The following is a 15799-nucleotide window of genomic DNA, read 5'->3' on the forward strand; positions in this document are numbered from 1 at the left end:
CATCATTCTTGGTGTCATGCTCAGAAAACAGGAAACACTGCTGACTAACAGGCCTTTGTCTTTTCACTATCTCATTCTCTGCTAGCTGAATAGTGATAAGGAAAAAAATTATCACCAACAGTGCCGCGCTTTCACGTAACTTGATGTCAAGCAAACACTTCCAGTTTACTCACGTTCTCGTGGTCTAGAAGGCACCTTTAGAATTCTCAGCTGCCATAACTGGTCTGCCTCTCATGTGATGACTGTAAAATGCAGCCAATTGCACAGTGACAAATGATTGTTCCTTCAAAAACTGTCCTGAGGTCTTATGTACTGTATTTTTTTCGTCTAGAAGACGCCTACATGTATAAGATGCCCCCTATTTTGGGGGACCCCGATTTAAGAAAATGGGAGTTGATGAATCTGTGTATAAGATCTGTGTATCTGCCTCCCAATTTTTGACATTATTTTTTTAGGGGAAAAACCTAGTCTTATACATGGAAAAATACAGTACTTCCTTCAGACCTACATTCAATGGTTTGTTCTGTGTCCCATGTGTTAACCATCCCTATCTTCATCTTCACAATTCTCCCTTCACATTTCCCCCTCTCCCTCAGTAAATTAATATGGACATCCATATTGGTCTGCTGTAGGGTCACAGAGATGTGACTTAAGCCTTATAATGAAAGCTTTCTTATGAAAATGATATATAGCTTTTTGTCATCTTCTTGTCAGATGACCCATTTTCAAGTCTCTGTTTCTTGAATGTAATCTGTTTGATTTCACTTATTATGTTGTCTGGTCCTAACTGAGATTTTGTACACCACATAGACATATTTTTATATGAGTTTGTGGTATAGAAATGAAATAAAAAGAGCACAATAAATTTTTTGGGGGGGTCTCCTATTTTCTGTAAAAGGGCAAACATCCCCACCTATACAGGCAATTGCCAGAGCTTCAGCTTCTTCAGTTATTTTATTTATTTCATAAAATTTATACCCTGCTTGATTGTTTTTTTTTAAAAAAAACCCCACCTCAAAGTGGTTTACAAAATAAGCATTTGCGGGTTCTAAATATGCCCACTTGAAGCTAATCTTGAGTGTTTCTGAATAACGGTTAGGTTTAACAGCTAAAAGTATATTGGATGGTATTCAACTATGTTTTACACAGAGTAGGTCTACTAAAAATTGAAGAACCAAAGTTAGTCATGTTCATTGATTGTAGTGGATCACCTATCCTATGAGTAATCCATAGCCGAATACCACCCGGTGGGAGGAGAGAAAGAGAAGGACCTAAAAGAGAGAAGTGGTGATAGGAAAAGCTTGAAAATGTATAATTGTGGTGATTTGTTATTCATGCACCATTGATTGGAAGAATCTCCTTTCCACCTCTTTCTTTTGATGATGAAGAAGAAGATTTTGGATTTGATATCCCGCTTTATCACTACCCTTAGGAGTCTCAAAGCGGCTAACATTCTCCTTTCCCTTCCTCCCCCACAACAAACACTCTGTGAGGTGAGTGGGGCTGAGAGACTTCAGAGAAGTGTGACTAGCCCAAGGTCACCCAGCAGCTGCATGTGGAGGAGCAGGGACACGAGCCTGGGTCACCACATTATGAGTCTACCACTCTTAACCACTACACCACACTGGCTCTCCACCTCCCAACAAAGAATCTTGTTGTTTACAACAAGCAATTAAATATGGAGTAGAGGAGTACAGGGACTAGTTTTCTTACTATTTTTATGACTTTTTTGACAACAAATTTTCTGCTTCAAGGTCTAGGGAGTCTTCTGTAAATTTTCATCCACTGTTCAAAATAATTTGGAAGGCTGCCAGGCTGTTACTGGAAAGTTTCCATCTTGGCAAGTTCTTGTGAAAGAGAGCCCCCAAATCAGATTATGACATGCAAATGAAGAACATCTATGTAGATCGTCTTCTTTTGCTCACTTAGAGCTTTAGAGAGGAACCAGATGCAAAATGCCTAGTTGCACAGCACGAGTTGTGATTTAACCTATGATCAGAAAAGTAAAGCCTTTTACATTTTACAAATTGATTTGCCTGCTACCGAAACACAAAAATAGGCCCAGAGCAGGGAGCTGGTTCACATTAAGATTCATTCGCTACAGTTAGAAAGATGAATTTTTAAAAGGAAGCCCTAAGATTTGACAGCTTTCCAAGTGAACACATTGTAGTTAAAACTTATTAGGAGCATTTACAGATCAAAGGGAGAATCTACCTTGCTTTCTCAAATTGCAAATGTGTAGCTTGCAGTTGCAAATCAGCAGCAGTAATCATAGTAATTCACCCAAAACCATAATGCATAAATGATGCTCTGTGTTCCCTGTCCCTGCCAGCTGGAAAACTCCTACAGCATCAGAATCAGCTACACCCTCCAGTTTCTCTGCCAACACATTGTATTGCAAACATTATTCCTCCAAATAGTGGGAAGTCTGCCCAATTATACCTTGTGACGACAGGAAACAGTCGGGTTGTGCATCTGTCTGTTGCAGACCAAGTTCTCATGATCCTGGAAGAAAACTATTTGCAATTATAAAAAATAAAAGCAATACTTCTGATGGGATTTAAAAAAAACTAATTCTCTAACTTCTTGCCCAACTCTGCTCAGAAAGAAACTACTGAAATATATAACCAATGTATTGTTCACACATAGTGAGAAAATAGGTGCAACACTACCAAGGTTAGCAGGTTTAAAAGGGGAAGGAGGATATGGCACTCAAGACATCATTGTACAGATTTTTGGGACATGTTTAATGGATGCAAAGGAATGAATAGGAAACAGCAATCATTCTGCATGTGCTTGTCTTTGATCTGCAACCAGCTCTTAAGAGTGCTGGATCTCAGATATATATATGCCTATATAGATCTACACCTGCAGCTCTTGGAGCCCCAAGAGAAGGCTATTTCCCTCAAACTGTTCCTGGTAGAACTTACTTAGTGATAATACTGTAGTCAAATTGCCTCCGGTGAGGCCTTCTGCTCTGCTGAACCCTTAGTAAGTATAGCTAGGCTGCTCTTGTTTCACTTGATGGTCTAGTGAAGTAGGAACAGAAGAAACAGGAACTGGGAAGGCAAAAGGTCAAGGGTGGCAAGGGGGAGAGATACAGTGGACGGGGGAAACACACAGAAATATGAGAGTCTGAAAAAAGGTAGGAAATGAGGATATGACCAGAAGGGCAGATCTGTGAAAGGAATAAAATTCAAGAGACAGTCCAAACAGAGGGGAAAAGGTGGAAGGGAGCTGGTAAAGTAAGATCTGAAGATCACATTGATTAAAAACCAACCTTTGGCTTCTGGTTTATATTTCAACATAAATAGGAAACTGTTCATGCCAGCCTTCCTCAAATCCCACTACTTTATTTCAGCCCAGATGTTTGATGGAAACAATGGTATGAAGAAAAAAGTTCTGATAATTTACAGATTATGAAAATATCTGTACTAGGAGAGAAATTCCACACATAAACAATAATAGCCATTTCTCACCCCATTCATTCTCTACCCATGAATGAAAATTGTCCTTTCATAAGGGAATTAAAAAAGGGAAGGCGTGCATAATATAGAAATCAACACTCTCCACAATTACATTCATGGGTTACTCTACCCAATGGGTGAGATCGTTATATCTCCCATCCCCATGGGTCAAACTGATAGCTGAGGGGTCCCGTTCACCTGATAATCACCTGACATCACAATGACATCAGGTGACTTCTTTTTTTTAGCTTGCATGGTTTGAAAGCATGCCACAAGACCAATTGTGGAGAGTTTTAGAATGTAGAACTGATCAGCAGTACCTGGAAACCCCTTAAGGCTAATCCAGGTCTTTATATGCCCCACACTTGGTGCCATCAGATGTCAGGCAGGTGACTTGGCCAAAATGATCTCCCAGCCCAATTGAAGAGGTTAGTGGACCGAATTAGGCCCATGGGCTAGAGGTTCCCAACCCCTGATCAAAACTCTGGAGCTTCCTGATTCTACTTGCAAGAAGAAATGTTCTGTGACAGGGACAGCCAATATGTTCCCTCTACAACAATTCCCATCAGCTCCAGCCAACACAACATGGCCAATGGTTCAGGATAATGGGAACTGTAGTCCACAATATCTGGACCACCACTTTGGCTACCCCAGCTCGATGAGTATGGTAAGAAATGCCTATACATATTCAGAGTGTTTCTGTTCAAAGGCAATAATTGAAAGCTTCTGTATGCATCAGGCATTGGATCCCTCCCTCCTGTCTACAGCAAGGACATAAATAACACAAGTCTCCACAGCACAAAGTACCTGATGACTTGTAGGTCATGGATGTCGTGCACCAGGCTAGTTGCACAACATGCTGCAGGAAATAATCCCACGATGACACATCGGCAGTCATAAACTAGCACACACTATCCAGGTCACTGGGGAGCCTAATCCTTTGTATACCTAAGAGTGACCCATCAGTGAAAGCTGTTACTCAAGAGATGCGATACAAAGCAGAAAAAGAAAGGGGGAAACAATTAAATACAGTCCTAAGCTGCTGCTGTAGCCTGCAAAGAAGGATCCTGGAGAGCTTTAAAGCACAAAGGAGGAAAGAAAAGGTTTTCTCTTTTAAAAATTGGTACATTAAATCCAGGGAAAGCTGACAGGCTGAGAAATAATGGCCCGAGTTTACTCTTATTTAAAAACTGGCTGCCTGCTGCTTTCGCTGCGATCCCCACTCAGGCTTTCAGCACCATTTCAAATTAAATATACATAAGTGCTTTCAAAGAGCTGTTAATTTGAAGGTCATTAAAGAGCATAAAATATATTTCCTTTATTTATAAAGAGGCGCATAATAATACTATGCATATGGACTCCTCTCTCCCTTCCTGCAGTATTTATTATCTCCGATATGAAAGCGATTGACTTCCCTTGGCTACCAGCTATGCACTCTGTCATCCCCATTTGAATTACTGTTATCACAAAGCAGCCTCCCCCCTCCTTTGTAACCCTCCCATCACTTGGCCTTCTCTGGATCATAGAACACAAAGGGGGGGGGGAATACAGGGAAGCAGAAAACGCACTAGAGCAGCCCAGGCATTTGCCGGGAGGGAGGGTGGGCACACAGGATGAGGGAGAAACCCTGCAATTCAGGTGCATGCTTGTGGCTAAATGGCAAAGGTACCAGGTGCTCCAGCCTCAAGTGCCACTTAATGCATCCCAGGTCAGTGCCCCAGTGTGCCACAGCTCTGCCAGGTCTGTTGCTCCTACCCCGGAGCTATGGTTATGGCTCTGCAGCACTCAGTGGAATTGCAAACAGCCATTTAGCAAACATTGCACCATCTGCCCATATCTGTAAGGGGCATTTTAGCACCTTTCCCTGCTCATTTTCCCTTGTTTGCAAACACCAGCCCTTGCAAACCTTTGTTCCGTGACCTCCCTTCTGCCTCCATCTTGGCAGGGCAACCCCCTCCTGGCTGCCTCCCTCCCAACCTCTCTGCCCTGCTCTCCCTTCTTCCTTTTGCCACAGCTGTCTGCTTTAGGAGATAAATTACCTGGTGCTCAACAGCTTGTCAGCATTCTCACAGCTTATCCACTACATGGGAGGAGGGCCGGGCCGGGCCGGGCTGGGGTGGGTGGGGAGAGAGGAGTAGGACGGGAATTTGCCGTTGCCATAGAAATATAGGGATGAAGCTGACAATTGAAAACCATTTCATAGATTTAAAGACATGGCTGAGAACAAGGGAGAACAAGACACACTCAGTCACAGGAAATAAAGAGAAAGGTGAGATCGACAAATAGATAAATTGATAAACAGCGAGTGGAGAAAGCTGCAGACCGAGAAAAGAACAGCTTTGGGTGTGGAAACCAGGGAGTGGAAAGTAATGCTAGGGTTCCCCAAACAAGAAAGACAAGAGAAGAATAGGAAGCTAGGGAAAGTGACCATATCTTCCTAAGTCCAAGGACCTGAAATGGAGAGCAAATTCCCATAGTTTTCAGAAATGTAGATGGCAATGATTACTGATTAGGTGTTACCTCAGAAAATGATCAAAGGGTGGTATACAAAAATATGACCTGGGTGGTGGGTGAGGTGACCATAGGTGACAAATACAAATAATACTAGAGAGAAAAAGTACTGTATCTGCAAATTAGACTAATGGCTTATTTGTAGACAGGGGAAGTCAATGTGGTGTATAGTGGTACCTCAGGTTACATACGCTTCAAGTTACATATGCTTCAGGTTACAGACTCCACTAACCCAGAAATATTACCTTGGGTAAAGAACTTTGCTTCAGGAAGGATGAGAACAGAAATCATGCTCTGGCGGTGCGGCGGCAGCAGGAGGCCCCATTAGCTAATGTGGTGCTTCAGGTTAAGAACAGTTTCAGGTTAAGAACGGACCTCCAAAACGAATTAAGTACTTAACCCGAGGTACCACTGTACTTCATTTGTTGCTGTTATATTAGAAATTCCATCTTCCCTAATCTTTGGCCATGTTAGCCTAGGATGATGGGAGTTGTTCAACAACATCTGGAGAACAGTCCTGATACCCCTGTTTTTACAGTGTAGGAAGGGAGCACTGAGAAATCAGTTCCAATGGTCTTTCTGCAGATGACACACAGAGCAGCAAACAAATGCAGAATGCTCTTCAAATGCAGAGCAGCCTAAGTCCATCCCATTTCATTTTCACTGGCACTCAATCATACATCCATTCTATACCATTTTGTATATGGATCTTTCAAAAGATTAAATGAAAAGTGCACATCCAAATAGTATGCCTTATTATACAGTACAGTATATGCATTATTGAAGACATTTTTCTTTGTGTTTCCCCAATATATACTTTTCAATGCATTTTTTCTGGGTAAAATACAAGTGCATTTTAACTGTCTCCATCCTCAAAAGTGGACACTTCCATAGACAGACCTGATTCCATTTTCACATCCATGTCACCAAGGATATGAGCAATTATGATCCTTAAAGTGCTTTGCAAACATGTCACAGCTGGCCTCTGAACAGGGCCATCAAAGCCAAATGGCAGACATCCCTGAACCACCTGGAAAAGCTTCACTGGATGGTACTATGAGAAGGCAATAGGAATAGAAAAGAACTTTCTTTGCTGACATCACAGCCACTGATTAGGCTCAATAATGAGATGTGAGTAGTGTTCAAAGAAATCATCTGCAAACCTTCTGCTGGTTGCTCTCTCGCCATTTCTCTACTTGCTTCCTAGCCCTCAGCTCTGCAGAATACTGTCGGAATGGGGCATTTTGGACAGTATTCAACTAAGCAGTCCTGCCAGTTCAAGAGTTTCCACTTGCAGAATGGGCTTCTCCAACCCGCCCTCCCTCCCCACACCATGCAACCTTTGGAAATCTTCTCCAGAGGGTCAAGGGAACCCCTAGAACCCATTTAGGGGTGCACAGTAGCAGGAGATGGAGATAACCTTCCATTGCAGAAGCAGAAATCCTTGCACTGAAGGAGCATTCTCACCCACTTTGTCAGCCTCCTGGTCATCTCTGCATTCCACAGAGTGTCCACGGCATAGACAAGAGTGTGCACAACCAGCTCATCATGAGCCGAGAGCCAAAACAGACAGGCATTTTCCTGTGGCCACCAGGTGCTACTAAAAATAACCACTCAGGTAGCTAGCTGTTCAGTTCTGTCTGTGCAAGGCTAACAAACTTCACAAGTGATGCCAAGCAAGCTTTCAGAGGCATGGAAGAATATGACAAACTCGCATTAAATTAGGAGCAATATTGCCAGATAGGTAGAACGGCGTATTTATAGCTTGAGTCATCATTGTCGTGCTTTTCACACCTTTGGATTTATCCTAATAAAAGCAAAAGTCATAAGAAATGAGCACAAAAGCTCCTTCAACCCACCTTGCATGAATATCAATGGACTGGTTTAGAGGATTAATATTCAGAATACACCTTTTCTATGCATGTTGTATTTGGTTTGACAACATACTTGAATACAGATTTTTGCGCTGAATACTCCAGAAGGGATTCATGACTGGCTATCAGACAGGGCTAAGAACACTCCCTTGTGTTGTTAAACAAGGGGCTTTTTTCCACTGCCTGTCTGGGGAGGCCCTGCAAGATAAAACATCATTCTTTTGCATCTTGTTAGCATCTCCTTCTAACCCAGGCTGCAGGGAACTTTCCTAATAATCAGATGGCAGTGATATAAAGAAGCCTTCAGGTCTCTCTTTTTTGTGGTATGTAATTTGCCAGAGACTGGCTGGTGCTCCATCACCCTTCCTTCTCTCTTTGCTACACATTTTCAGAGTGTCACAACACTGAAAAGTGTCAGAAAGGCCACCTAACCCATCTCTCTTTCAAATGTTAAAGCCATCCACTAACTTAACTCACACTGGTCCTGACAAGAAGGTAAGGAGTGAGATGGACCAAATGGTCACACTCATTGCAAGGCATTTGAGTATGTTCAAATTAGCAAATCAAAGCGAGTGGAGGGAAATCCTTCCCAACCCCAAATATGGAGCTCCATCAACTCCAGAATATCCCTAAAGCAAACATTACTGAACAAAAGATCTATTCCACTCAACATCTTGCTTTGATTTGTGGCAGATCCTGACGAACCAAGGGAAGGGAGCACAAACCCACCGGGCGTGAGTTGGGGCTGCCAAGTGGACTTTTGCTGAAACATGAGCTTGAGGAGGGGGGAATTAGGGTAACCTTCATAATATTACTCAACTCTGCTTTAGAATAAATAAGTTTTATAGCTCCCACGGTGAGGCCAGAGTAGCTGTAAACACAGTGGCTGATTTATGCGACGTCTGTGATGCTGCAAAGGAAGCTGTGGGATGCCATGATATAAGAAGAGATGCAAGATATTATACGGAAAGATTAGCCTGGAGGTGATGATGATGGATAATTCTACTACACTTACATTTGCTGCATATGCACTTGCCCTCCCACCCAAATCTACAGATGGGATTATGACAGAGGTGTAATGCGCATGGGTGCAAATGACATGCTTCCATATTTGGCCCAGGAAAATCAATATATCCTTTCAGCTTTAATTCTGTGATGGTGAGAAGCTCTTTTCAGACATTCTGGGCTATCAAACACTTTTAAAAATAACATTGCCTACCTGCAGAAAAATAATTCCCATTTAAATAGGTGGCACTTTTAACACACATTTCTCCTGTATGCATTGGTGATTAATATACAGAAATAGGCACATGCATGTACACACACTCACAGAGCTGTCTAGAATTAGGGTCATGGCAGAAAAATTTGGTGGAAGAGCTGCAAAGCTCCTTTAAGAGAAAAGAAAACATGGATGGTATGGATACTACTACCAATGGTATATGTGCATCTTAGGGTACATTCAGATGTGGTTTATTGCATTAATTTAGCTGGTTATAATGCTAGCGCTTCTTTTTAAACTGGATCACCTGTTGCACTATGGAATATACATAATGGAACATACCACCATATTGTGCTAATTTTTATTCACACCAGCGGGAGGCATCAGATATGTTGCCACCCTTTATGCACATGAGGGCTTCTGTTCCCCCATGATCCACCCATGAAAACGGTGAGAAAGAACTGTATGCCAGAATACTGCCCCAAATTTCATAATGTGAGCTGTGTCGGCATGATCCATGAAAACTGCAGGGAAATTACAGCACTTCCCCCCCCCCCCATAAGTAATTAACATGGAAATGAACACTAATTTTTCACTATATTTTCAGAAGTGGCCTTTATATTATGCGAAAGATCACATAAAACAAGTGGTGTCTGAAGGAAGCCTTATTATACTATGGGATCACAATTTATAATACTGGGGCACCATACATATGTATGACTCAATGCACTGACAATGTAGATAATGTACCCACCTGCCAGTTGTCTAGTGAAGTAGTGGAATTATTTTCCTTTGAACTTAAAACATTCCCCCTCCCCCAGACAGACATCAATGGAAGATGCTTATATTTATAAGATGCTGTTTAGGGCAGGGGTTGGCCTAGATAATCCATTAGGTCTCTTCCAATTCTGAAAGCCAGGTTTGCTTTAGAAAAAAATAGCTGATTGCACCCATTTTTTTTAATGAAGTGCAAGCTGACAGTTGGCTGCATCCCTTAAAAAGTGACAGTGTACAATTATAACAGTCTAGTTAAAAGCCTCATTAAGGGACAATTCATTTGCATAAACTCTTGTAGTGCCCGGCTAGCTCAGTCTGTAGAGCATAGGACTCTTAATCTCAGGGTCATTTGCATAAACTCTTCTGATTAAAGAAGGGCTACTGTTCCTTCTATATACTGTGAGGTATAGCTAATTTGTTGTCTACTTTAAATGAGCTAAGTTATCAGAATGATAATATATAGAGGGCAAAGGGCCAAATGAAAGAATGTTAAAGAAACATAAGAGACAAGCAGTAAAGGAAAGGGAGGGATGGATGGATGGACAGACAGATGGATGCAGCACATGAACCTACCTCTGATGGCATGAAACCAAAGTGAATATATATCAAAATTCTTAGGTCCACACAAGGAAACTAAATATCCCCGAGTCTTCCTCTGTTGGTCCCTGGGATGCTAGATTCTACTGTTCAGTTGCCTCTACAGTTGTGCATCCTGTAACAGTTTTACACGAAACCCTTGTTGCATAGTCCACTCTTCTGCTTTCTTCCTCCTATGAAATCCTTTGCTTTCCCTTTTCTCCCCCCATTTCCTATTACACGTTCCATGCGCAGTTGATCTAGACAGAAAGCAAAACATACCACTTCTGTTCCCCCACTGAATCTCCAGTTTCCCCGGAGGTGGTGAATTTATCATCCGTCAGTCCCACTTGGTTGTTTTCCTGCTATGGACAAGCAGTGAGTGACTCCTCAGTTAAGTTGACAACATACAGACGCGCACACACACACACACTCGCGGGAACACCTTCTCTCTCTCTTCTTTTCCATGAGGATTTTTTCCCTTTTTGCAAAAAAATGCAAGCAAAAGAAAAAAACAAGGTTTTCTATTGAAGGTACATCTCTTCTTCAATATGAAGACATTAACTGGATTGTTCTGGATCCCCCATGCAGTGGTCAGTGAAGTCCTTTGGTAACTGGTGGAACAATGCCTTGATATTCTAGTAGGTAGCTGTAGAGACTGTTGAAGAAAATTCCCCAGGGTTTATGAGCAAAACAGGGAAATGGGTGGGTGAGAAGGACTCCATCAGGAGAACGTAAGAAGAGAAGAAAAGGAACATGATTGCTGAAGATGGTTGCTCTGGGTTGCATCTCACTTCTTCCCACCGGCCCCTTGACTACTGCTCACTGGTGGTGGGATTAGAGTCTTTTTTCCTCCCAACACACATTGGTTTGTCTTCACTGCTTTTTTTTAAATATATGGTTTGTACATATTTATACTTATTTATATGCTGCTTCCCATGGCATCAGTAAGTGTGCTTCTGTTGGAGAGAAACGGAAGTTGCCATGTTGAAACAAGTCCTGTGTCCTCTTCGCCTGCAGCTCCTAAAAGTTCTCAGACGATAATCCAACCTCTGCAAACATCTCACTGTCTTGTCGGCTTACCCTCCCCTCCCACATCCAACCCTCCTCTGTCCTCCCCTCTTTTCCCCCATTGTTGTAAGAAGACACGAAGCATCATGCCATCGAAGTTGGCGACTGGCTCATCTGTACTCTCATAGACTGGACACTGTTCAGGATCTTCTTCTGGTGTCCAGCTAAGGTCACCCCTATTCTTAGAAGATCTCTGCAAAAGACAAGAGACAGGATCATACTCGTGCAGTAGAGACCTTTGTCCCAAGTCTCTCCTTTGGCTATGTGGACATGATACATGGCCTGGCAAATTCAAACTGCAGTACAGGAAACTGTAGGCTGGTAACCAAAGATCAGCAATCAGTGCTGATGAACGACATGGGATGAATGTGCATATGTGTATGAGCCAAAAATATTACTTTTCTCAAAGCCACAACAAATGGACACTTGAGCACAAAAGGATTAGGGAGTCTATTTTCCCTTTCTGCAAAGATGCTAACTGCCTAATCACATGCTCTGACACCCAACACTATGGATTCATTGTGTCTTGACCTCTAGCTGGAGGGCTACTGGGAAGATGGCAGCGAGTGGGTGAATACTTGAGAGTATAGCTTACTGGTTGAAGAGCCTTTGATGATGAATGAAGCTAATGGTTAGCGTGGGAACAAGGAACATGTGGAGGTTTTGGAGTGCAAATGCATTCTGGGAGCAAATTAATCTGGCCAAGAGAAATGGAGGCAAAGTGGTAAAGAGCTTGTGGGAGGAGACATTTTGCCTTACAAGTTATGACCTGCTTCCCTTCCTTATATATTTACTTACTTAAAATGTGTGTGTGTGCGCGCACACACACACATTCATTTCAAAAGCAGTTCAGAAACTAAAATAATACCCAGCAGCAATAAAATATCCATGAAATAACAGAATTTAAATATGCCAAACAACAACAGGAAAAAAGAAAACAGCACAGCAATAGACTCCATACAAAGTCAGAAAGGAAGTGGTTCATTTTCAAAGGCCAAACAAAAAATGAAAAAAAAAATGCCTGTTTTCAGGAAGTCAGCACATTGCCAGTGCTGAAGTTCTACTCTGATCCAGAATCTGCCCAGTGAACTCTTGAACCCTGGTTCCGTCTTCTCTCATCACTGAGGTAAGAATACTCATTAAAACTGTGTGCTAAAAACTGAAGTGAGAATGAGAAGGCACCACTTACTCTGATGTCATTTGGGCAACTAATTGAAGGGACGTGAATCCAGCAGTCAGAAAACTGTCTCTGTACTGGTTCATTTTGATGGCGCTGAGCCAATCTTCTACTGAGGTAAAGGCAGTGAAATCAGGGATGGAGCGGTCCAACAGTGGCTGAGAAGGCCTAGATCATGAGACAAACAATAGGTCAGGGCGGAATAATCATTAACTATGAACTATGTTAAGAAAAACAAAGGCAGTATGAGCAAATATTGGGTAATTGAGGTTCCGCTTATTCTCCTCTCACTAACCTACCTGGTCCTGTGACTGGACAAATTCCAACCTTCATTCAACCTTCTCTTCCATCCCATTCACTCAGTGGTGTCAGATACACCTTCCCACATTTCCATGAGGCAAAACACAGGAACACCAGGCTCACCTGATGCTGCTACCAGATGACACCACTTCAGACTGAAGGATGAGGATCAAATATCTGAATTGTTCCCTCTTGTACTTTTTCTTTTTAAAAAACAAAGCCCTCTTTGTGTAAATTCAAAACTAGCATGCTAGGGAGCTTATGTCAGAACTGCATCCTCAATAGGCCAATTTTGGATGTGCAAGAAGTGTTTCAGTGCTGGCTATGGCCTGTTTGATGCAAATGAGGACACCTCTGCTTCTCCACCCATAACCTTCCAATGGAAAGGTGGCAGTCCCATTGGCCACATAGAGTTTCTGGATGCTCTGGGCAGTATAAAGTTAATTTGGTTGCTGTACTTCCTGGGCTTGGAGGATCTGTGGCATCTGCATTGGCTGCAGCCAGAGTGACATTCCCTGCCCCACTGAGGATTCATCTGGAGGGAGTGGGGATGACAAGGAGGAATGTGTTTGGTATGGAGTCCTTGGATGCTCCTACATGGTGGTCTGGCTTACACACCACACTGAACCAACCATGGCTTAGCATGACCATGGAAGCATACAGGTTCTTGGAGAAGAGATACCACCCACTTTGCCCCTCTCTGGTCATTTTGTTGCAGTGCCATGACTTGGCTGAGCATGTCACCCAAACCTGGGTTCATAGTTTAGCTCTCCCCAGACTAACTATGAGCTGTCACCAAGGATGGTCCCATGGTTTACAGCTCATGGTTTGTCCAGGCTTAGCTCGATGCAGCAAAAGAACTAGGGAGGAATGCAGTGGCTTTAATTTCCTCTTCCACAGCCTGCGCACTCACATGGCTCGGGCCATTCCTGCCACCTTCTTTTCTTCTGGGAAGTTGGGGGCAGGGGAATCAGAAATAGTACTTTAGGAGTCAGTAAACACAATGCAGGCCTCTCTGCTTCTCTTTGGCTTTGAATCACAACCTTAAACCAATAGGTTATATTCTAAAGCTTGAACTGATTCAATGCTTTAATTGACAGGAACTTTTATTGGCAGGACTCACTTAAGAGCACACTTGATTCTATTTTGATGATTTACTGTTTTGTTATGTAACTGTACTATAGAATGAACAAGAACAACAAGTAGTAGTTTCTGTTAATTAAAATAGCAAATTGTCTCACTCTCCTTTAAAAGACCCATATATTAAGTGTTTGGAAATATGCAAATGTATTTAAATAAAACTGACTAATTAATCATTTTAAAATTTAAGAGAGATTATTAATCAACTAAGTTTTAGGTTTTTGTTGTTGTTGTTTTTAAAAGCTGCTTGGCAGTTCTGCTTGCAATGCCAAATATGGCTTTCAGGGCCCCAGCCACTACACAGCAAGGCAGCTGGAAACTTACACAGCGGTGATGGTAGCCACAGTTTTGAGGCTTGCTGGATTACGGATCATTTTGTCTAGGGTGTTAACTATTTCAGCAAAGCGTGGCCGGGTGTTGCGGTCTTTCTGCCAGCAATCTAACATAAGCTGATGGAGGGCAGCTGGGCAGTCCATGGGAGGAGGGAGCCGGTAGTCTTGTTCAATTGCATTAATTACCTACAAAAATAAAAGTGCATCGGTAAGTTAAAGAGATAAATACAAGCATTAAGAACATTAAGAAAAACAACTTGGAGGGTCATCAGTGTTTTTTTGTAAAAAACAAAACAAAAATCAGCAACAAAGTATGGGGGGGCGGGGAAATAACATTTTAACTTGAAGGAAAAACCTCCTAGACCCTTGCTGGGTGTGCCCAAACCCTTTCATTAGGACCAATAATAAGAGGTTTCATATTCATTTTAGATGGCGTCTGCAAATTCAGGTAGGTAGCCGTGTTAGCCTGATGCGGTCCATCTATCTATCTATCTATCTATCTATCTATCTATCTATCTATCTATCTCTCTATCTCTCTATCTCTCTATCTCTCTATCTCTCTATCTCTCTATCTCTCTATCTCTCTATCTATCGACCTATCATTGTCCAGTAGCACCTTAGAGACCAACTAAGTTTGTTCTTGGTATAAGCTTTGTGTGCATGCACACTTCTTCAGATACACTGAAACAGAAGTCACCAGACCCTTATATATGGTGGGAGGGTAGGGTGGAATTTTTCTCAGGAGTGTAGCAGGAGATGGGTGATTGACTCAATGGGTATGGTAAACCTGTTGACAACTGTTAACGACTGCAATTAGTCCTACAGGAAAAAGCAAGGGATGGTATGCAGATGATTAGCATATGTAATGAGACAGGAATCCAATATCTCTAATAAGATCAGGTCTAGAAGATGAGCAATTAAATAGGCCTGAGATGGTGTGTTTGATGTTGTTGGGTCCAGTGATGGTGTTGTCTGGGTGTGTGTGGCAGCAAAGTTGGCATCTGGGTTTATTGCAGGCTCTGGTACTAGTGTCCATGTTAAGTCTGCTTGCTGTATTGCTTGCTTGCAGGTCCTGCAAATTCAATTCAAGCTGGCAATCCTCTTCCTCTACAGTTGGTCATGGTCAGGGCCTTTGCAAGGCTGAGAGGCTGAATATTCACTTGAGCCCTTTCCCCTACCACTTAGAGTATACTGTTCATCAGTGCGGATGTAGCCTGCCTCCATACATGAGGTCAAGGGCAACTGTCCCCATTCCATGTCCCCCATGCCAATGCTCTATTTGCAGCCAAAAGGTGTAGCAAAAGGAAGCAAGGTAGGATGCCCGCTAGTCAAAAGTGTATGTGTGTATGAATACA

General features: G+C 42.4%; 1 protein-coding gene across 15 annotated transcripts in view; it reads right to left on the reverse strand.

Annotated features, from left to right (window-relative positions):
- EPHB1 (EPH receptor B1) overlaps positions 1–15799 on the reverse strand; it is a 344460-nt gene that overhangs the window by 11897 nt on the left and 316764 nt on the right. For 8 of the 15 annotated variants that reach the window (XM_083506364.1, XM_083506362.1, XM_083506363.1 and 5 more), the window contains 2 exons: positions 14437–14630; positions 12685–12840 (listed from right to left, as the gene is read on the reverse strand). In XM_083506364.1, the coding sequence (XP_083362490.1) occupies positions 12685–12840; positions 14437–14630 (350 nt within the window). Of the gene's footprint in view, positions 1–1701; positions 1990–2442; positions 2506–10421; positions 11689–12684; positions 12841–14436; positions 14631–15799 lie in introns of those variants that run through there. The other 7 variants (XR_014526935.1, XR_014526937.1, XR_014526941.1 and 4 more) reach the window with 6 other exon arrangements.

This window comes from Podarcis liolepis (assembly GCF_965112155.1).
Source record: "Podarcis liolepis genome assembly, chromosome: 5".
Lineage (NCBI taxonomy): Eukaryota > Metazoa > Chordata > Lepidosauria > Squamata > Lacertidae > Podarcis > Podarcis liolepis.